This window comes from Triturus cristatus, chromosome 4_2 (assembly GCF_964204655.1).
Source record: "Triturus cristatus chromosome 4_2, aTriCri1.1, whole genome shotgun sequence".
Classification (NCBI taxonomy): Eukaryota; Metazoa; Chordata; class Amphibia; order Caudata; family Salamandridae; genus Triturus; species Triturus cristatus.
In genome coordinates, this window is record NC_140586.1 from 97,745,981 (window position 1) to 97,769,057 (window position 23,077).

The following is a 23,077-nucleotide window of genomic DNA, read 5'->3' on the forward strand; positions in this document are numbered from 1 at the left end:
TGGCATGTGTATTGTGACTAGCGTGTGCAGAGTGGACAGCTCGTGGGGTCCTATCCCACTCTACGTGTTGAGGTAGAACATGGTTGTTGTGTTGTCTTTTTATACCAGTACTGTCTTTCCCATGATTTGAGTCTGGAAGGGTTTCAGTGCCAGGAAGACTGTCTTGAGTTCCAATATATTTATATTCTTGCGTGCTGCATATGCCTATGATCTTTAGCCCTATCATGTGTGCTCCCCAGACGGAGTGTGACGATCCTGTCATGATAGTGACAGAGAGAATTGGGTTCTCAAAAGGTCAGCCAATTGTGATGTTCTGAATACTCCACCATTGTAATTCCCTGTGTACTTTGTCTGGTACAACTACTAGATCTGCCAAACTCCCCGTAACTTGTGACCAATGTCCCTGTAGCCATTCCTGAATCGTTCTCATGAGGAGTCTTACATTTGAAATGATGGGAATGCAAGAAGCCATCATGCCCATCAGTTTTCTTACTGTCCTGTCAGAACTCGCCTCCTCTGGTAGAGGCAAATCCGCTCTATCAACACGTCGATCATCCTCTGGGTAGGAAAAACGTTTACATATTTAGAGTGCGACCATGCTTCTAGAAATATTTTTTTCTTTTTGTGATGATGGTGCTGATTATTCTTGGTTTATGCTGAAACCCTAAATTATGGATTGTGGTCCTTATGCTCTCCAGACATTTTTTTAATGATCTTGCTTTTACTAGCCAGTCATTTAGATACAGGAAAACGTGTATTACTTTTCTCCTCAGGTGTGCTGCTACTGTGGCTAGGCACTTTGTAAACACTAAAGGTGCTGACTTTATGTTGAATAGCAGCATCTTGAACTGGCAGTTATGTTATGTTTTGTTAAAAGTGCTTATAAAGCGCACGTACACCAGGCGGTTTCATGGCGCTGAGGTCAAAGGAGAAAGCGGCATTTACAGTACATACTGATATGACTGAGAAAATAAAAAAGTCTTTAGCATCTTCCTGAACTGCTCATAAGTGGTTGCCAACCTTTCTTCCATAGGGAGCGAGTTCCAAAATTGCGGAGCCAGGACCGCAAATCTGAGCCCACCATGTTTTTTGCGTTTAAACGAGGGGGTAATCAAGATATTTGATTGGGAGGAGCGTAAATTCCAAGAAGGAGTATAGTGCCGGATCCTCGAAGAGATGAAGTCTGGGCCATTCCCGGCTAAGGTTTTAAAGCTGGTACATCCTAACACAGCGTTTGGCCACCGGGAGCCAGTGTAGACTCTTCATCAGGGGTTTGACATGATGCCATATAGGCTGACGGGCAATCAGCCTTGCCGACTGATTTTGCACCAACTGTAAGCGATGCAGTTGGTATGCCGGAATGCCTGCATATAATTAGTTAGCGTAGTCAATACGTGAGATTACCAATGCTAAAACGACCACAGTCAAGGCCTCAGTGGTCATCTACTGATCTTACGGATTCTTTGAAGGTGGTAAAAACAAGAGGAGACCACTGAGCTGATCTGGGCCTTCATGGATAAGTCACTGCTAATCAGGACTCCCAGGCTCTTAACAGAGTTACCGGGAGTGGAGAGCTGCCCAGCATAGAGGGACAAAAGTTAGAATTCCATGGGTTAGCAGTTCCACCTGTGAGGATAAGCTCAGTTTTATCAGGGTTTAATTTCAAGTGGTTATCATTCATCCAATTACTGATAAAACTCATAGTAGATTGAAAGTTAAGCACTGAGGAGGAGGAAGAATTAATATCTAACACTAACTGTAGGTCGTCAGCATAGTTGAAAGTTTCAATCATTTTTCCACGTAAGGACCGAATCAAAGGTAAAAGGTACAATTAAACAGGAGGGGCGAAAGGGAAGACCCTTGGGGAACCCCACAAGTTAATTTCTTTTTATGAGAAGAGAAACGAGCGAGGCAAACTGCTTGGAATCGGTCCCTAAGGTAAGAAGTGATCCACTTTAGTGCCAGGCCCTGGATCCCGGCGTTGCTAAAACGGTCGATCAGGAGACCATGATCGACCGTGTCAAACGCAGCCGATAAGTCCAGGAGTACCAGAGCCTGGGTGAGGCCCTTGTCAGCTCCCCCTCTAGCTCATCCATGACTGCAAGAATGACTGACTCGGTTGAGTGGGCAGGTCTAAACCCTGCCTGGCGAGAGTCAAGAAAGTAAGATTGTTCGATAAAGGAACAGAGGCAGTCTGTCACGTGGACTTCTAAAACTTTACCTAAGTAAGGCAACAAGGAAATGGGGCGGTAATTGCTGAGGACCAGAGGATCCAAATTGGGTTTCTTCAAAATGGGGACAATTTCAGCAATTTTGAGGGTACTGGGGACAGTACCCAATTTGAGGGAATTGTTGAGAAATATAATTGGAGGATCCAGGGAGGTAAGAAAAGCCTCACATAGAATGTGAGGTGGGCAGCAGTCAGTGGGGGAGCCAGAGCTGACTCTTTTGAGTAAAGTGAACACATTTTCCTTTGAGATTTGGTCTAGAAAGAGTGGATTTTTGCATGGATCAGGAGAAGACAGTGTGGACATGGGAGGAGAGATGCTGGCGTTGATAGTGGCAATTTTCTCAATATAATAAGAGTTGAGAGAGTCACATAAGGCCTGCGATGGAACAAGTTTCATAGTGACTCTGTCTGGATTGGTGAGATCGTCCACTATAGAGAAAATATCTTTGACTTATTAGCCGAGTTAGTGATTTTTAAGGAAAAATAGTCTACTTTAGTCTGAAGGATGGCATTTTTGTATTCTTTTAGTTGTATTACATAGAGGGCTTTTTTGTCCAAGGAGTAATCCTGCCTTCACAGGCGTTCAGCTTGCCGTGGTGCCATTTTTTGAAAAATTCAAATCATTGGAAAACCAACGTTGGGCATCATGAGGTCGCTTAATTCTGATTTTCTTAAGAGGAGTGAGATGGTTACTGGCAGATTCAAGTCGCATCTCGATATTTTTAGCCTGAATGTCAAGTGATTCCTGTGCCGTAGGGGCAGTGGCAGTGGCAGTTAATGGTGAACAGAAGTCACTAATATTGACTCAGTTCCAATTTCTGGCCAAGTGATTTCTTTCCTGTGATTTTCGTGAGTGGTGAAATACTTGATAACGTGAATGAAATAAGGTTCATCTTGTCTGCTGTGACTCTCAGAGATTTCTTGTGTTTCTGGTTCATGGAGATGTATAGGTATGAGAAATTGAGATCTATGTTTGCCATGTAGTCTCCCTTTGTCATCTTGAATTTTTATGTCATGATGTACCTGTTCAAGCCCCTAAGGTCTAGGATAGTTCTCAGACTTTTGTTCGGTTTTGGTACAAGGAAATAGAGTAAACCCCATGTCCTTTCTCCCTGGATGGGACTCTTTCTATTGCCTGTTTTTGCACTAGGTCATGGACCTCTTCTCCAAGGCGTGTTTGTTCTTTGAGGCTGAATGACCTTGCTCTTGGTTTTATGTTTAGAGACTGCTTTAGCAGTACGATAAAATATCCATGACAGATAATGTTTAGGATCTATTTGACGGAGGTGCTGAAGCTTAAGTGATAGAAGAATCCTCCGATCCTTCCCTCCACTGGTGATACATGTGGGGGAATGTTAATGCAGAGTTATTTGCTTGAGAGCCCTGGCCCCCTTTGGGCTGATCTCCTGCATCTTGCTCTCCCACGAAAGGACTGTCACTGTATGCTTAGCAAGGGCCATAGCGGTGTGGTCACCTGTGTTGGTGTTTGGGCGCTGGTTGGATTGTCCAGCCACTGACTGCACTTCCCCTGCCCCCCTTGATTGGTCTTCTTCTTGTTGCTGAGGTGCCTCTGAAACCTCCCTAGAATTGGAACTCCTGTTTCACTTTTGCTGTCTCATTATACTTCTTCAAGCCCTGTAGTCAAAGAGTGTGTCTCCAGTGAATGGCATGTTGATCACCACCGCATGTACCTCAGGTGTAAACCCAGACTCCCTCAGCCACAAGTATCTTTTCAAGGGAGACACTTGTACCAAACTGCCTGCAGCAGTGACCACTGTATCCAAAGCTAACTTAAAAAATGTGTTTGCAATAGTTAGTTTTGCCTTTTGTTACAACACTTTTTGCCCTTTTTTCAGAGAAAATATTCAATTTCTTCCCATTGCTGGTGTTTACTTTGACTCTGGCTGGATCTCTAAATGCTTCTCTCCCTTGGTTGATGATGGTTGGAAGCATGGGAAGATATTGATTCTTACTTTCCGAGGGGATGAGCGTCTCTAGCAAGCAGCAGACTTCGCTATTCTCTGTATACAACTTTACCTCATATTTCATTGCTGCTCTCTTGGTGACAGTGTTGTAGGCAGTGATGTCGTCTGGTGGGGATATATTTGAGGAGGGGACATGTCAATGCCCTTTTCTGCGGAGTCTGTCTCGATTTCTAACCATTCATCATCCATCATCCGGTCAATGCTGAACTGAAATTGTGTCATACTGTTCTTTGTCCTCCTCTGAATAGGTGTAAACCTCCTCCTCTGGTTTTTGCACCGGTTCTGGAGTTAGCAATGGCTCCACTTTGCCAGATCTGCCTCTTGTTCTGTGTGGTACATCCCTCGAGTAGGGATTATGTATTGCTTCAGAGCCTCTTTGAATTCCTGTCTTCTTTAAAGCAGCGCCTGTATTTTGGCCTTTGGCCTCTTTTAACTTTCAACGTTGAGGGTCTTTTGTTCGATGTCGACAGTGGATGTCCTCATTTTCAGCGCCTAGGCCAGTTTTTAGGCTTGTCATCATCGGTGACCTTTTGTTTGGACACATGAGGCACTTTATCCCTTCTTTTGGACTAGATCGCAAAGTGTTTCAACTTTGTTGCCTGGGCACTGAGTTGTTACCTGGTGCTTCTGTCCTTCCTGTGCAGAACTCTTCATCGTCCTGGTCTTTTCGGTGTCTGCATCAAAGAATTGTTATTGTGCCAGCTTGGTGCCCTCTCATCCCTCGTCATTGCATGAGAGTTGTATGGAATCTGCCCACTGAGACTCTGCTATGGTGTAGTGAGTTGACCTCTGCCTCTGCCTCAATTACAGGGTCTTTGGTTTGAACTCTACACGGGCCCCACAGCTCTTTGCTCGATGATCTTTCAGCAGAAAGAGGCTGCAGACTTCATGGCTGTCTTTCTTGATGAATTTGTTGTAGCGCTTCTGGGAGAAGGGGTGAGCTCCATAGCCACAATTCATTCTTTAGCCCACATGGTTGGTGCCCCATGTTTGTCCTTAGGAAAAAAGGGACAAAAACACACTGTAAAGTGTTTCTCTGAGACTTCCCTTAGCATCGGTTGTTGGCATTGTTCTTTTCCTTTCTCGTAGCTACTTTTCAGTGCTTTCTCCATTGACAAAAACATTCTTTTCTTTTCTGTGAACCTGGAGCTTGTGTTTGTGCATCCAGATCCTGTGGCAGAAAAAAAGAATCAGATGATGGCTACAACATACAGAGGATTCCAGCAATTGCATCTGCCATCATCAAGGTAGGACCAGTAGTCAAATGGTCGACGTTGATGTCGCAAAAAAAAAACAACCACAAAAGAAGGACATGAATGTATTCGAGAATCCAATCATTAGATGGAATAATAATGCACAGCATGTGAATCCAGAAATGATTCACACTGCAAAACTAAGGTGTTAAGTGTTTCAGCTGGATCCTGTCCCATCATCTCTTCCAACTCCATCACCTCCTCCTACTCTTTCAGGTCAACACCTTTCTCACACTGGTTCATGGCGATTTTAAGTCAGAGTGGGGTAGAACATTGCTGCGTTGTAAGCCAACCTGCCTGGTGTCTAAAGGGGAGCCCGTGGTCTGTGGTGTCCTTTGAGAAAGCCTGTCTGATGCCTGTTGAGTCGAGGGAAGGGTAACTCATATGACGCGAGAGATGAAACCTTGGGTGTGGAGGGTTTCCAATTTTATACGCTGTGAGTAAGGTTGCCGGATGCCTGTAAGAGGTATGTGTATGTGGTGAACTGAGAGCCAACAAGCTTAATGTTTATAGGGGGGCTTTCCGTTTACACTAGGAGCAAGCCTGCTAATGTCTTTAGGACCTGCATCTATTGTGCCCTTAAAAAGTACCTGTCTACTGTTGCCAGTGGTGATAGGCTCTGGATCTGTTGTCCAGTATTAGGCATCCTCCACACTGTCTGCCAGAAACAGGAGGCTGATCTATGGTTAGCATTTTTCAAGTCTGGCTGATTTCTGGAGGATGTAAACATTTGTGGTATTTTGTGAGCCAGGCTCTAGCATGTCTGTATGAGAGGGCAGGTTGACTGATGTCTTAAAGCAAGTCTAAAGTGTTCCACTCATTGCAAAAATGGGAGGTAAACTGGTACCATCGCTGATGTCTGGATGAGCAACTTGAAGTAAATATGGGAAAGTCGTGCAAGATTTTACACCTCTGTTACTGAAAATATTGGAAAGAGAAATGTATAAAACAATTTTTGATTTCAAAAGTTTTTGTTGGTTGTTTCCAAATAAGGCAATACATACAATATGAGAAAATAAAAACATACGAAATAGACATACAAAAAATAAACAATGAAGATAAAACAATAATTAAATGATCAGCAGACGACATTAATAACCAAAGTGACATAGCGTACCTCACAAAATAAGCATATGTAGTATCAGTGCAATACCCCACAGGCGAAGACATCCGCTCATGATGGCAGGAGAGGTAACCAGAGGATTAGTATGAAGAGTTCTAGCAAGAAGAACAGACCTGAGGGATATGGTGTATAAGGGACAGTGGGTCACTGTCACAGTATAATCGAGCCTTTGTGTTAATAGAGCGTAGGGCGGGATCGTGAGCATAAGTAACGAGGTTCATGGCGGTTTGTGTGAACTAAAGTAGTGGTCGAGAGTATCCCATATACGTCTGGTAGGAGATCGCCACGGTGAGTTCTGGAGTGTTACATTATCAGCCCCTCTTAGGTTGGTGACCCAATTTAACCAGCAAGTAAAGGAAGCTTTGCGGGTGTCCTTCTAATTACTGAGAATAATCTTGACCGCCGCAATTAGGAGTAGATCCAGGAGCGCCGTATCATTTTCATTGAGAGACTCAGCTTTGAGGAAGCCGAATGCTAGGGTCGATAGCTCCCTACTGGGAGAGTATGAGAAAAGTTTAGATAGGAATGCGAAGACCTTATCCCAAAAGGGCAACACACATTCGCACTGGATCAATAGGTGTTCCAGGCCGCCTACTTTATCATTGCAGTTCCAGCAAACAGAATCCTCTCTAATTTTGTGTGAGTGAAGACGCGCTGGTGTCCAGAATGCTCTATGTAGCAAACAGAACTTCGTCTTGGAGAGTGCCGGGCTAATTTTATATCTCATGGTTGATGACCAGGTTTTGGACCATTCCAACTCCGAAATCAGAAAAGAGGCGTGTGACTCCCAGAAGTGTATGAGCTGTTTATTGAGGGTAGAGTGGTGTGGGCGTATTAACTTATAGAACCAGGAGACATGGTGGGCGAGTTTATTTAGTTTGGAGAGATAGTTCGGGAGGGAAGGAGGCATGGGGGAGAGTTTTGTTTTAGTAACTGCTGACTTTATTTTTAAAAAGTTGTAGAATTCCAGTGAATCAAGGTTGTATCTGGATTGAACATCTTTGAAGTAGAGAGGGTAGGCGCCTTCAAACAGTTGTTGTGGGAAATAGATACCCTTTTCACCCCATAAGTCGTTATGCAATGGTTTCCCCATATAAAGTATTTTATGATTATGCCAGAGATTCCAGATTAGACGGCCTAATATTAATATCTAAGAATTTGTCAATCTTTAACAGAGCGGATTTTGTGTTCTTGAATAAGGGTTTTGAGCATGTGACCGTGTCGAGGCTTGCGGTCAGGAGGGCCACTGGGGTGAGGTTCCTAAGAAGAGACTTCTCTATGTCCAGCCAAACAGGGGTATATTCAGTGGGAGGTACCAGCCAGTAGGAACCTTGTTTTGCCAGGAATGCCGTCTGATATAGCTTGAAGTCCGCCAGATTGACCCCTCCCAAGGACTTATCCAGTCTGAGCTTCTTAATGCTAATTCTTGCTTTTTTTCCCCTTCCATAAGAAATTGGAAAGTAAGACGTCCAGCTTATGGTGGAAGTCCTGAGATAGCATGAGGGGTAGCATAGTAATTAGATAGTTCACTAGTGGAAAGATCATCATCTTGATGGCCTCGACCCTACCTCACCATGTTATAAATCGTGTAGACTATCTGTCCAGGAGGGTTTTAATTTTCCCTAGGGTGGTGGCTTCGTTGCGCTGGAGCGTCTCTAATAAGGTGCTGCCAAATTCAATCCCTAGATATTTAATGTATCCTGGCTGCCACAATAGGCCAGAGTCACCCAGTATGTCCCTAGTGCTAAAAATGTTCAGAGGTTTGACTTTGGACTTATCTCGGTTCAGTTTATATCCGGAGTGGATGGAGTATCTCTCTATGGTATTCATGAGAGCCTTGATGGAGTCGCCCAGGTTTTCTGTAACCACGAGGATATCATCTGCATATGCGGTAAGCTTCACACGCGTTCCTCCGAAGTCCACTACTGAAATTTCGTCGTTGTGCTTGATATCCGTAATGACATGTTCTAGGGCCAAGAGAAATCGTGCAGGCGAGAGAGGGCCTGGTGCCTGGTGCCCTGCTCTAAGCAAAATGATTCCGACAGGGTGCCATTTATAGCAATCCGGGCAGTCGGGGTGGAGTAGAGAACCAGTACCATGTTAATATAAGTCTCACCAAGATTAAAAGATAACATACATTGTTTCAAGAAGGACCAAGACACCCTGTCGAACGCTTTTTCCGCGTCCAGGGTAATGGCAATAGAGGGGAGTGGCCGTTATTTTAGCTTTCTCAAGAATATGGCACAGTAATCTAGTGTTGTCGTTAGACATGCGGTATTTGAGGAACCCCACCTGAGAGTTACTGATCAGTTTTGGGAGGATTGCGTTGAGTCCGTTGGCTAGGATTTTTGCATAGATCTTGCAATCCAAGTTGATAAGCGAGAGCGGTCTATAATTTTTTGTTAAGAGGGGTTCTTTCCCTTCTTTCGGGATGGCAATGATAGTGGCTTCACCCATCGATTGGGAGACACAGCCCCCCACGGCAATAGAGTTGAATAATTTTAGTAGGGTAGGACTGAGAGACTTATCAAACTCTTTGTAAAAGGCGGCCGAGAAGCCATCTGGGCCTGGGGCTTTATTGCTTTTGAGAGATTTAATAGGGATCGAGAGTTCTTTGTCAGTGATGGGGGACCCTAGCGCAGAGCTGTCAGTCTCCGTTAGTCTAGGGAGATTCAGTGACTCTAGGTATTCAGAGCAAACCTCTGTGTCCAGTGTCTGTTTGTTTTTATACAGGTCCTCGTAGCAGGCCTGGAAGGTGCCTAGTATCCTGTTTTGTTTGGTTTGGATGGAATTACTGGAATCTTTAATTGAGGATATAGTAAATTGTTTCTGCTTATGCTTGAGGTAGGACGCTAGCAGTTTCCCTGCCCTATTCCCCTCACATAGCTTGAGTGCCTTGAATTTATTTATCCACACTCCGGCACGTTTGCTCACTATTCTATTATATTCGTATTTCTTTTTAACTAGTTGCTCAAGGGTGTCTTTGTTGTCTGTGTTCGCGGAGTGAGATATTTCGAGTCATTTGATTTCTTTCTCTAGTGCGTCAATCTCTAGGTTTAGTTTTTTGTTGCTCTGTGCTTTGATACCTATAATGACACCTCTAACAGTTGATTTGAGTGCATCCCAAAGAGTGGGGGTATTTATATCAGGGAGGTCATTTAGTGTGATGTATTCCTTAAATGCGCTTTCAATCTTCATTTTGTTTGCTGGATCAGAGAGTATGTCGTTGTTAAAACGCCAAAGTTTTGGGGGTAGAATGGTGTGGGTACCTGCGAGTGTGGTGCTGATGCAGGAATGGTCGGAAACTAATTTGGGAGCTATATCTGTTTCCTCTATGAGATGTGTGAACGAACTGGAGAGTAGGATGTAGTCAATCCTAGATTAGGAGTTATGTGGCGCTGAATAAAATGTGTAATCCTTTACATGCGGATGTTGGAGCTGCCATGAGTCTCTCATGTTAAACTTGGAGCATATTTGTTTGAGGACCTCATGTGAGTGAGAGGATTGGTAAGTACATTTAGACTGCTGGTCTATAAGGGGATCCAACGGGAGGTTGAAGTCACCACCAACTACAATGAGGTCTTCCTGAGGTAGACTCTCGAGAGTATCTGAGACAGACTCCCAAAAATCGGGATCGTCGGTGTTAGGCCCATAGATGTTTACTACGTGTATGGGGTCGTCACCTCTCAATAGATGAGTGACTAAAATCTCCATCCGCATCATGATTGTGTGAGGTAATAGTAATGTTGTATTTTGGGGAAATAAGGGTGATCAGGCCTCTTTTCTTGTGGACGGCCGGGGAGCATAGAACATGAGAGATCCAGTTGTGTTTTATGAACCCTATATCCTCTTCTGAGAGTTTTGTTTCCTAGAAAAGAATGATATCGCCTTTAGATTTTGCTAAATACTCAAAAACTTTTCTGCGCTTCACCGGGTGCGTACGGCCTTTGACGTTCAGAGAAACAATAGTAAGGTTTTCTGCCAGGGTTTTAGTCTGAGCCATCTAAAGGTCTGTGGTCGCTAGAGGTGTGAAAAGCATTGCGGTGGGTGTAGGCACGAAGATGCTGACTCTGAGTGAGTATGACGGGATAATCGTGTGTATCGGGTCATGGGTCTGAACATTAGTGGGACACTCCTCATGACTGTGTACTCGTGGGGTTTGAATCTGAGCCTGCGTACATTATAGAACACATATGATACTACATTAGAGCGTAATTCAACAAGTAGACATAAATAAAATAAAAACAGATAGGAAACAGCCAAATTTACAGTTACCCCCTGTCCCTGCAACCCCCCTCCTCCCCTAGCTCCCCCTCCCCTAACCCTCCCTTCCCTCCCCCTCCCTGAAAAATTCGAACACGGGTGCTGCGAAGGCAGGTTTGTCTGATGGCAACACGGAGGGACTTAATGGAACATTGTCTCATCAGGAGAAACATTTGCAAAAGAACTATGACATAACTATAAGAGACGGTGTGTAAGAAGAGTGTAACAAGTCCCATTGCAGACTGGAGGGTCTATTATGGCACGTGGTCACCACTAAGAGAATGAGTATACGAGCATATGAGCTGTTGTTACCATGTAGGGTGAGCACAGAATGTTTATGAACATGAATGAACACTTATGAACTATATGAACTTCAGATCAAGGAGGTTCATATAGAGAAGTGTGAAAACCAGTGCAGAACAGAAGAACACTTTGAGGCATGCGATTAAAACTAGATAGAAGAACCATCTGCTGCCACCATATGGGGTTGGTGTAGAGCGACTGTGAGCGTATATGAGTTGCAGAGCAGACAGAATCGCAGAGCCACTAGAGAGTATTAAGGTGTACCAACTAGAGTGATCAGCATGGTCTTGAGGGTTGTCAGTCAATATCCCAAACTGTGCCTAGTCCTCATGCAGTGAGAACAATAGCACTCTACAAGGGGAAGCGAGCAATGAGGAACAGGTGAGTGAGCATGACTGTGAGGCAGCATCATTGTGTGGCTTCTGTGGATACCTATTAATGTAGGTGTGAATGTGTTGATGTGAGAGAGAAATGGCTCCCAACAGAACAAAGAACATCATTCCAGTAAGAAGACAGAGTCACCATTGGAGCAAACAGATCAAGGGAAAGCAAGTTCAAAGGATATCAGGTTTTCCGCTTGTTGGAGGATCCGCCAGATAGATCCATCTCTTGGGAAGGAGATTCTTCCAGGTGTCTTGCGAGGTCTTGGGGCTTTGTAAAGATGTGTGTTCTGCCATTCTCCACGATCTTAAATTTCGATGGACCTGCAAAAGAGAATTTAACGTTTTTGCGCCCTCAGTTTGTCTCTCAGTTGTAGGAAGCCTTTTCTCGTGTCAACAGTCTCCTTAGAGTAGTCCTGTGTGAAGATTATGCGTTGACCTTCCCAGGTGACATGATGATTTTTCCTGGCGAATTGTAAGATGGCCTCTGCGTGCTGATAACGGAGTGTTTTACATATCATGGAGCGAGATCCTTTCCTACCCGGAGCGTTGAATGTTGGTATCCTGTGCGCTCTGTCTAGTTCCAGGCCATGGTGGAATTTTATCCCAGTGATCATTAATATCCAGGCCTCAAGCAAGGCCACACATGACCCTGCGTCCGTCTCTGATTCTTCCGGAATGCCAAAGATGCGTACGTTCCCTCTTCTGTTTCGATCCTCCAACTCCGCGTTTTGTCTCTTGAGTTTACTTCTGACGACCTGGAGGTGCTTAATGTCTTTGGAGGCTTGGGAGGTCATGTCTTCAACATCGCTTAACCGTTGTTCTGCTTCACAGATGCTCTTGTTCATAGTGCTCATGTCTGCGCGGATTGCTGTAAGTTCCAACTGCATAGAGTCTGTGTTATTTTTCGTCGATTTAGCCAGATCGTGGACCCCCGCCAGTTTTTTTAATATTATGTGCATCATGCTGTTCAGATCTGGTTTGGCCTTTATAGGAGAGTCCGAAGTTGCTGGTTCCGGTTGTACTTTCTTATAGCTGGTTCTGCTTTCCTTATCCGCCATTGTCTGTCCAGGTTGAAGTGGTGGGGGTGGTAAATTGTTTGCTCAAGTCCGTCCCTAGTGGGCCTTGATTGTCAGTCTCTTACTTATCGGTGGCTAAAGCACAGACTCTATTAATGCGGGTAGTGCAGGGATGACGCACACACCAATGCACGCGTAGGCTGCATGAGTCAGGAGTGCAACGCAGCTCTAGGGCGGTGAGCAACGGTTGTGAGCGGGTGTACTGACATGGCGCTGAGAGGTGTCATGGTTCTGCGATGGTTCCGATTAGCACCAGTCAGCCCAGTGAATACCCAAATATTGTCCGCCGAGCTCCGTTGAGGCTCTGGTGTTGCACTGAATGTGGCTGCAATTGCCAGCAATGACAGGCTAGCTACCAGGGATTCTTAGTACCCTCATTGTGCATAGCTAGTAACGGCAGTAGGAATGCTCTTCCCTTGGTGTATGGCTGGTACACTGGCAACAGGAAATGCTGTGGGCGGATTAGGAGATGGAAGGCAATGCGAAGACGGAGGCTATGATAGCGGCTCGGTGGAGGCAAGAGACACGGTCCCTGTGTGCATGAGGGGTTACTGTCGAGGAAAGCGCCTATGATTGGTTGACTATGCTGGCATGTGTGTGTGGCAAGAAGGAAGCCGGGCATCAACTCGTGGGGATTCTGGCCAAACTAGCACTCAGCATACAGTCAGGCATCAGGTGCACCACGTGCAGGCGGGGGTGCAGGAGCGTGAGGTAGGGCTGCCACAGCACGAGCCGGACGTGGACAGGTCTTAGGCACCCACCGCGTTGTCCCTGGGTTGCTGGAAGTGAAGCGGCCGGGTAGAAAAGGATCCGCTTTCCTCAATTGCAGGCAGAGGCCGGTGCGCTCACTCCAACTGGATCTTGGATCTGAGGAAGACCTCTAGTGAGTGGATCGCCGTGCTCTGAGGGGATGCATGACCGCCGGGCAGTGGGTTCCAGACCTGGTTGCAAATGCCGTCATTCCCACCATTAACAAGTCAGGCACCAAGATGTGTGTAGCTCACCTTCTAGCTGCTGGGCGTGGGAGCGCAAGGTAACTGACAGTTGCTGATAAGTATGGAGATAGTCTGAGGTGGAAGTCAGTGCTCATCCTCAGTTCTGTACAGAGTTGTGATTGCCGACAATGTTGCCATAGCCGCCATTGTTGGGTCAGGCATCACGGTGCGGGGGTCTCACCTAGTGTAAGCCAGTGCCCCGGGGACTATCAGGCACTCTTCTTCTGAGGGGTGTAGACTGCGCAGGGTGTTGAGAGGGATATGCGCGTAGAAGGTCCTGCTAATCAGCCACTTACTCGAAGTTCAGGGTCGCCTCGGGCGCCACCGCCATTTTGGCTCTTTTAGCCGGTGATCACGCATCGCCCCACACGATGTTGACTCCGACTTATTAGGGGCCGTTAAACCAGGTTATCTCGGTTCCAACGTGTTCTACAGGTCCCGGCGGGGTGGATAACTGGATTGTATGTTCACCATCTCGCAGGATATCTCCCGATTACAGCGATGGAAGCTCTCCTGTGTGCCGAGTGACGGATTCAGGCAGCCATTACCGCTGCCATCCAAGCCACGCCCCAAATGTATAAAACCTTTATTAGCCTTTTCATGTCTCCCTCCTGGCTCGAAGGAAAGGAGTGCCACTTTTCATTGGTTTAGTTCTCAAAGATACTTGAGGCTAATACTTAGGGGAGAAATCATTTGAAAGCCTCAATAAATAAAACCGAAATGCAAAGTGGTCTCCAACATTTCTGAGTTATTTTCAATACCAACTAACAATAAAACATAATTACAGCCTCTGACTCCGCCTCTTCTGCTTCCACACCACGCAGACAGAATATTTCTAAAGCGCCACACAACTGGTGCCACAGTTGAGTTCCCATTCCCATCATCTAAGACTATCAGAATTGAGCAGCACCTCTCTGTCTTTACTGGGACCTCAATTTATATTCACTGTTGCTGCGCTCTGGGATCGCCCCTTTGAGGTGGTCATTCCCGCATCCTTAGCCTGGATACTGATAGTTCCCACCTCACCACTTAAGAGACACCCATCAGCGAATTCCAATATTTCCAATTCTATTACTTGGTAGGTCATGTATCCCAAAGGTGTCAGAGCACTTGCCAAATAAATACTCCAAACAAAGTATGCATAAAATGCATAATGGGACAACTTTACAGAATATATTATAATTACAGAATAATTACTAGATACTTGCTAGGCTAAAAGAGAAACCTCTAATATAATATCAAAATTAAAAAAAGATCAACTTGTACTGAATAAAGGGGTTCAAAATATGTAACTACAGAGACCAGTATACATTACATATTGTCATAAGCAGTTGGGAACACATTTTTATGTACGAACGATAATGGGGATGGATTATTGCGATGGAAAGAGACACCATACTAATGACACAAACTAGCAAGATAGAAAAAGTTTGTGGATCAAGTGGCATATTGTCTGTCATTCTTATAGAGTGGAGTACACATAAAGATAGGATCTCCCAACAAAAATGTTAAGATGCGAATGAGCAAGAAGCTATGTTTTAAGAGAGTCCAGTTGAAAGTCACTGGTTAGGGTGAATCCTAGGGTGAGGAGGGTGTCACAGACTGAACAAGTAGTAGTGGAAGAAGGGTCACTCAGACGTTGAGTGGGAACTCACAGGTTAAGAGATCCTCCAGAGGTTATGTTGGCTCCTGCTGGCACTCAAAACAGTGACATGTTGGTTATCGATGTAAGGCTTGGACTGCACTCACCCACATTTTTGGTTATTGAAGAAAGTTGCTGGGAGAATTTAAAGAAGCCTCTAAGGCAGATTGAGAGCAAGAAAGCAATAGTTAGAATGCAAAAGGAAGAAGGATGGAGGATGCAACAGCACATTTTCAGGCTGTGGTAGGGCTCGTGGGGCAGCGGAGGAAAACAGGGGCACAGTAAGGTGCTGACTTGAGGCTACGTAATGCAAATAATCTTGCACATGCCCATATAATTATGAATTAGCATTTAATTCTGATGCTGGTGGTCACCTTACCAGGTACTTCCAGGTCGATTTACCCAGGCAGCGTAAGAATAGTCAGCTTGTTTGTAAGTCAACTGCTGTGTGTAACCTAAAAAAGGAAATGTTGAAATCAAGGTTCAGTAGGAACAGTCAGATCTTTTCTCTAGACGCATTCCAATTGTCACAAAACCTACTTCACACTGCAGTGGCTCTCAATTGTGTGATAAAATTGCTTTTTACTGTGTGGGAAGTGCACAACATCCTAGTTTCTATCAGTGGTTGGTGTTTCCTTTACTGCTTCTCTTTGTTTTTCTTTTCTTCATATCAAAACCAAAAAAAAAGATTTATATAGAAGATTGCTTTTCACGAAACCCATGAATTTAATGTATACATTTGAGCCTGTGCCATGGGGGGGTTCTTGAAGATTCCTCTGTTTCTCCTCTACTGTTTAATCCTTATCTCACTTCATTATCTCATCTGCTGCATAGACAAGGCACTGCACTTCACAGTCATGCAGAAAAAACTTGAATCGTTTTCAACACTTGAGAGTGGGGAGGGTTCTTCAGGGACCTTGCTGCTCCCTTCGGCAGTAGGGGAGGTGCATTGATGGATGAACACAAACTGGCTGAAATTAAACCCTTGAATTCCTAAAATTCTCCAGACAAAAATCTACACAAATCAATGGGATGCTGGTCTGTGACCTTCCTGAACAGGAGGCCGATGTGCTTTTGCTGGCAAAGCTGATAGGAGTTTAGGCATCCTCACTGAATCAGATTTATCTTTGACTCCTAAAATCGCCCAATATTCAAAGCTGTTTAAGTCCGTGTTAAAAATTAGATATATGTGATGGGGAAGATCATTCAGATCAGGAGGTGCAGTTTCGGTGAACTCCCTCCCTCTCTTATTAAAATCAGATGTAAATTATCTTACTATTAAAAGAAAAACATAAAGATTAGTTTAACGACAACAAGGTTTGGGTGATGGAGGTGATCTGTAAGAGGTGTTCCTCTTCGGCTCTTTTGTTTCACTGCCCCAAGAGACCTTTGAGGGTGGAAGTTTCCACTCTACAAGTATCCAATTAAATAGAAAAATAACAAGCATATGCAGGTGTCCTGTAGCAAGCCATTTTCTATACAGGCAAATGTTAAGTTGTAACCCACTTCTACTGCTGCCAAGCTCAGATGTAATGCACTGCAGTGCCTTTAACCACCAGACCTCCTGCCACACTGACACCAATCTCAGACCTCCTCTGCAATGCACCACTTGTAACTCACAGAAACCATCCTCAATGCGCCCTCGTGTGAGGTTGGTGCTTACCCTGATTAATGTTCTTGATGGCTTCAGCTCTACGGTTCACTCCCAAGGTCTCCCACTGTCCTGTGTTGTCCAGGAAATATGTTGCAATGACTACCGGGGTCATTGACATCATGTTCTGCTCCCCGCAGCCGCGAGGCACCACAATAAGATGCACAAGATTTGACCCATCAATGGATTTCTCGATCAGCTGTGTGATGGGGGTTCCTGGTCAACATAAGAAGACAGAATAAAATGCATCTTCCAATGCGGCACCAGCTCTGTACAGAGTGATATGATTTTAGACAGTAAAATGGCAAGGGACAAGTTTTTTACCTTTAGCAATAGTTTTCCACCTAATTAACTGTTATAGACTGACATGCTATGCACTATCCTGCAGTCTATTGGTTGGATCTATAACTGTGTGCGTTATTATCAAATAAGTGTAAAAAAGCGATAGAAGGAATGCTTGAATTAATCTCAGCCACTGGCAATCACTAGGGCCACATCCCGATCCATCGTTTTTCGCTTATTATGCCAGACCCAGCGATATGCAAATCAGCCATGATCCTGCTACTCATGGGAACAATTCTTCCTGAACTGCAAAGCCAGGTCCTCCCTGAACAGGAATACTAGCAATATAGTACCGGTTTCACCCCGACAAGGACTCATCAGCCGGGTATTGCTAGATTCCAGATGCACAGCGAACACATAACCCACGCTATTTCAAGCATTCCATCCATCACCTTTTTCTTTCGTTAAAATAGGAGCACAAAAAGAGTGCTATAAAATATATACTGAGAAAACGTAGACTGACACAATATTGAGCAAGTATAAATATTTCCCAAAACAAATTTCAACCAGCACCTAGTCCCACTTTCAAGTACTTGCTTCAAAATATGATAGTACTACAACTACAGTGTGAGAAGTTAGCCTGGTATATTCTGTCTACTAATTAAAGTGGGCACCTTGCACCAGTCCAAACGACCCTTATTAATGATAGGTTGAAGACAACCTTTATTGAAAGCTATCCTAGTGGTAGCTATGGCGAGTAGCCTTCAGGCTAAGTCTTGAAGGAATGTACAGTAGCTTGTTTTACCAGTCTATAACCTCCTGAATGACCAAATGAAAGGAGAACCACACCAGGGATATATATAAAATATATGTATTTATTCTAAACACTCCCTACTAATCTCTTTATGAGATTAGAGGTCAAAACACACAATTTACAATCACTAGATCAACAGTAAATAGCACAATACATGATAGGCTCCAGGGGGAGACCGAACCATATATTAAAGTGGTATAACAACCCTGAATTGACTAGACACCGTGCCTAGAACACTTAGAATCGCTGGGACCCCAAGGAACCACCCAAGGAAGTGACACAGGGGATCCACAGGGGACGCGTGCAGTGTGAGAACACAGGTGCAAGCCCCGTCCAATCCTATGCGAAAGTCGCAGTTGGAAAATTAAAGATTAAGGACACTTAGAAGAGGACTCTAAGCAAACCCTTTGGAACTAAGACAGTTCTTAGGCCAGCACACTTGAGAGTACCGAAGTACCCGTGTTACCGATCCCAGAGGAGCCGGATGCATAGGGGCCAAGTGGTGTCGGAAATGCTCATTGATTTCAATGGCGTGTTGCAAAGAAGTGCCTGGTGTGATCCAAGCCTGGATTGGAGATAGGAAGAACCTGAAAGCAGAGGGGACTGAGTCTGAGTCACTAGCCAGTGACCAGGGGCACGATAGATGAATGCCCACCGATGTCGGGTGCTTCAGGTGCAAAGAGGTGAAGCTTGACTCTGCAGCTACAGGGACCAGGAGATGTCGAAAATGACCAGGATCCAGATGCAAGCTGTCCCACAAAGGATGTCGAGTGCTGGGGGGGTCAGTGATCGGATTGAACACCAACAAGCCTTGGCCACTGCAACACATGCAGTCAGAGCAAAGATGCTTCAGTGAGGACAAGCAAGATCCTGGGGACTCCTCAAGCGATGGAGAGTCAGGGCACGTCTGGAGCAATCAGGGAAGCCCACTGAAAGTTAAAGTTGCCTTCTCAGGACCCACAGGTCAACGGACCAGGGATTGCGAAGTGACCTCGAGAGAAAACACAAAGGGCTGGCTCATGGAACACCCGTGGAGTGTAGGCTGGCAAGCTTCAGTGGAATTGCTGCTCGGGGTCAGGGCTACAAGTAAGCCAAAGCTCAGCCTCATAGGTCGCCTCAAAGCTGATGCTTCTGCAAATCGTCGCAGTGTCCAGGGGTTCGGGTTGCACGGCCTCCACGAGGGATACAGGCCACAGACTTGCTGTGGGCAATGATCAACCTCAGAGACCTCGGGAATCCACCTCCTGTGTTGCAAAGTTCTTCGGAGTCTTCAGGAGCTTTGGAGATGCAAACCGGTCAGATGCGTCTTTGGTGCCTGCCAAGCAGGGGAGTAACTCCTTTACAAGGGAGATTCTTCAGTCATCTAGCGCAATGTAGATCATCGAAGTACTGGTTTCTGTAGCAGAGTTTCGTCCAGGTAATATCTAAAGTCCTGTAGTCTGGGGTTTCTACTTTATGCCCAAGGAAGGGGTGGGACAAACTCTGGGGACCCACCTATGGAGGGTCAGGACAGAGGGGTGGCTACACCTATGTCCTTTGTCCAGTTTCATGATAGCCCCTGCAACCGGTTTGAACTGGACTATGCACAGGGACACCAAATGTGCCCCCAGTGCAGACTTCAAAGCCCTCTTGGAGTGCACCCACACAGCCCCAATACACTAAAGCCTGTCTGGGAGGTGGTCACACCTCCCTGTGACAAGAAAACTATTGTTAAGGCCTCCCCTGCCAGAGTTTCATCGAGCAGCAGGAGGGCAGACTTGTGTCTGTGGCAGGTAGCATTCATTTTGTGATGCCCGGGTTCTGTTAAGCTGGTACCGGGTGTACCCATGTTGTCATGTTTCTCCCTCTAGTAGGGTGGAATCATACCTCCCACGCCAGTTACTGGTGGGGAGGTATGATTCCAAAGTGTTTGACGCCAAACACGACATGTTTCTGTCCCAAAAGGTGGAGTGGTACACTACTCAGAAGCAAAGTTTGTCTCTCAATAAGTCATATAGTCTTGTTTGTTTTGTCTTGGTAAATCCTTTATTTTCTTATGCATCCAAACAGATAGTTACCAGCCAACGCGTTTCACTTCAAGTGAATGGAGCCGACGGCTGCTGCCAGCTACTCAGAATCAGCGCTTACTGGCCCTTATCAAGGAGGCCCATACAGTCACATTATTTTGTGCACTTGCAACTCCACTGCGCCACGAATCCAGCTTCTGGACCAAGCCCACACTGTACTCACAGGAAACACAAGGGGGAACTCGAGACTTTTGCACCAAAGATCGTACATCAACGTTATGCCCCGAAGAAGTTCATTGTATATGAACGAAACGCGTTGACTGGTAACTCTAACTGTTTGGATGCATATGAAAATAAAGGATTAACCAAGACAAAACAAACAAGACTATATGACTTATTGAGAAACAAACTTTGCTTCTGAGTATTGCACCACTCCACCTTTTGGTTCATTCTCTCTCTGCCTAGCAGCTGGCACCCAACGACGGCAGGTGCTGGAGTTGTTTTTGTGCACACTCGTCCGATCATAGTAGTAACATAACCACAAAGGGAACACAGCAGGGGAGTGCGGTTACCGTGTACGCCGTCATCCACAACTGTTCCTAGCACGACATGTTTCTGTGCAGCCGTTTTAAAGTTAGCTTTTACCGCGAGGTTAGAATGCACTTAAGAGTATATGGTCTGGCTGCATCACAGACAACCCCGGAGAATAGATTCCGAACGCTGCCGAGGGGCTCTGCTCATGCATAGGCACCCTCTCACATAAAGCCAAGCACCCTGCCTTCAGGATTGTTAAGGCCTGCCATAGGGGTGACTGATACGTTTATATGTGTAGTGATCAGAAGAGAGATAGGTAACCTATATCTCAGTAAGGGGTGCATGCACCACCTTACCCAGGCTGCAGTGGCACACCTGTGGTGTCATTTTGAATGGCTTCCCAGGGGTGGCACAATTCATGCTGCAGCCCCTGGTAGGCCTCTGGGGTACCTATTCCCTGGGTACATAGTATACCATATACTTGGGACTCATAAGGGTACCCCAGAATCCAATCTGGAGTGTACCTAAAGTACATGGAATCAATTTAGAAGAGAAAGCAGATAGGCTGGGGTCCTTATTAGCAGGATCCCAACCAGACTAAGTCGAATACAGTGAAATATCAGCAAAAGTGGGGGTAACTATAAGAAGCAGATCCTACTCTGCTACATACCGTAATAAATTGAATGGCCTTTCCTGGATTTAGCTTAAAATGGGTCCAAATATTTCAAGAGAAATACTTGTGAGTGGTGAACAGTTTAAAGTATTTGTTCTGCAACGTTTATGGTTTTTTTCAAACCTGGTTCACGTAAAGTACATAAATCTACTCACCTAGGTTTGCTTCTGTGATTGGGGCAGGTTTACAATAATTATCAATTTCATAAAACATTCCACAGTTATTCCAGGGAAGCTGCAACAGCTGCACTGCCCCAGACACTGATTGTGAACTCCTTTGTGGACCCCCAGTTATACCACTGTTGGAGCAGCATTTCAAAATTAAAAATAAGCTGGCCGTGATTATGAATGGTGGTACTACATCCAAAGTGGTAACTCTGGGTGACATTTTGTCACTCGCATTTCTCAAATTCTAGACCCGGTAATTTCAGGTCTGCTTACTCTGGACCCAAAGTTTCCAGGTCTGAGACACTAGGCCTGGTTTCACAGACTGTGGATGTGCACCCCTTTAAACCAGCACACTGCAGTGGACAGAAGGAGGGACAATGGGCAGGAGAAGAGCTGCCTGTCTCCCTCCCTCTCTGCCTCTGCAGCACCACGAGAAGCATGTAATGCCCCCCAGTTTGGACCTGGACCATCCTCCCAACACCCTGCCTTTAACCCTGAACAGCAAACCGGGTGCCAGGACACACACATTCATATGCAGAGGCCTGGACCACAGGCTATAAGGCGATAGGAGACTGGCACTCACCTACCTCCACCTCCCCCTCCAAGGATGAAAAACAGTACGGGGCCCATGCTGAGCTTGGGGCTGTATGAACCCGAAGAATGATGCCATGCTAAATGCGTTTATCAATTTACGTCATTTTCCTTTTTTCTTTTTATCAATGGATCCCTACCCTCTTGTTTTCTTCTATCCTTACAATGACTGTTTCACTACTCCTTTAAAGTGTTCCTTCGTTCTCTCTTCTTCTTCTATGGTATTTGTGATATCTTTCTGTAGCTTCCTTTTCTGTCCCAACTAAAGTCCAAATTTGATATGAAAATCTTATGTGCTAAAGATAAGCCACATAAATTATGCAAATTGTGTATGCTTTGCTTATTCCTTATTTCTTTTCATGTTTTGCTCATTCTCATAACTCTGTCATGAGAGCCTTCACTGTAGTTTTAGATATTCTGTATTTATTCTGTTTATAAAATGACTAATTAACTGTTCTTTTGGAATCAAAATTGTACAATTAAAGTGCTGTAGCACCACTGTGCCATGTCTGCACTATAAATCCAGGAAACAATACATACCACCTTGGCTTGGTAATGCCTATCTTCCAGTAACTGTTATAGTAAACCTGTGTTGTCTGTGATCAAACCTCTTTAATGAAAAGGCATATATTGTGGAGTAAACACTAACGGCAGGATTTATCTAAGGATTGATTTGCCCTTTTGTCTCGTAAGGGCAACCCAATCAAAGTCGCTGCCTTGCATTACTTGGCGTCAGGATGGCGTTCCACGGATGGAGCATGGGTGTTCACACGCATCCACCTTTGCTTTTTGGTGCATTCCAAAATTTACCAAGACTGGTAAACCTGGAAATGCATCAAAATCATGCGCCTTTCCGACAGAGGTGCAACTAGGAGAAATCTCTTTAGTTTTCCTCGTTATTTCTGCAGCACTCTTAGAAAGAGGAAAACGCCTTTCAGGATTCTTTTTGTGCAGGAAAGAGTCACTTCATGCACAAAAACAATCCAGCCTGTAATGCGCCATGGCGCAAAGGTGTCTGCATTGATGCTTGTCCGCCACTAGTGCACCAGTGCAGAGAGAGAGCAGGAATGTGCCATATAATGATAGATATGTCACATTCCTGCCCT

At 45.2% G+C, this 23,077-nt stretch overlaps 1 protein-coding gene across 2 annotated transcripts in view; it reads right to left on the minus strand.

The window, feature by feature from the left end:
- LOC146833089 (A.superbus venom factor 1-like) overlaps positions 1-23,077 on the minus strand; it is a 271,604-nt gene that overhangs the window by 95,484 nt on the left and 153,043 nt on the right. For both annotated transcript variants that reach the window (XM_085600728.1, XM_085600727.1), the window contains 2 exons: positions 16,917-17,120; positions 15,633-15,708 (listed from right to left, as the gene is read on the minus strand). In XM_085600728.1, the coding sequence (XP_085456854.1) occupies positions 15,633-15,708; positions 16,917-17,120 (280 nt within the window). The remainder of the gene's footprint in view (positions 1-15,632; positions 15,709-16,916; positions 17,121-23,077) is intronic.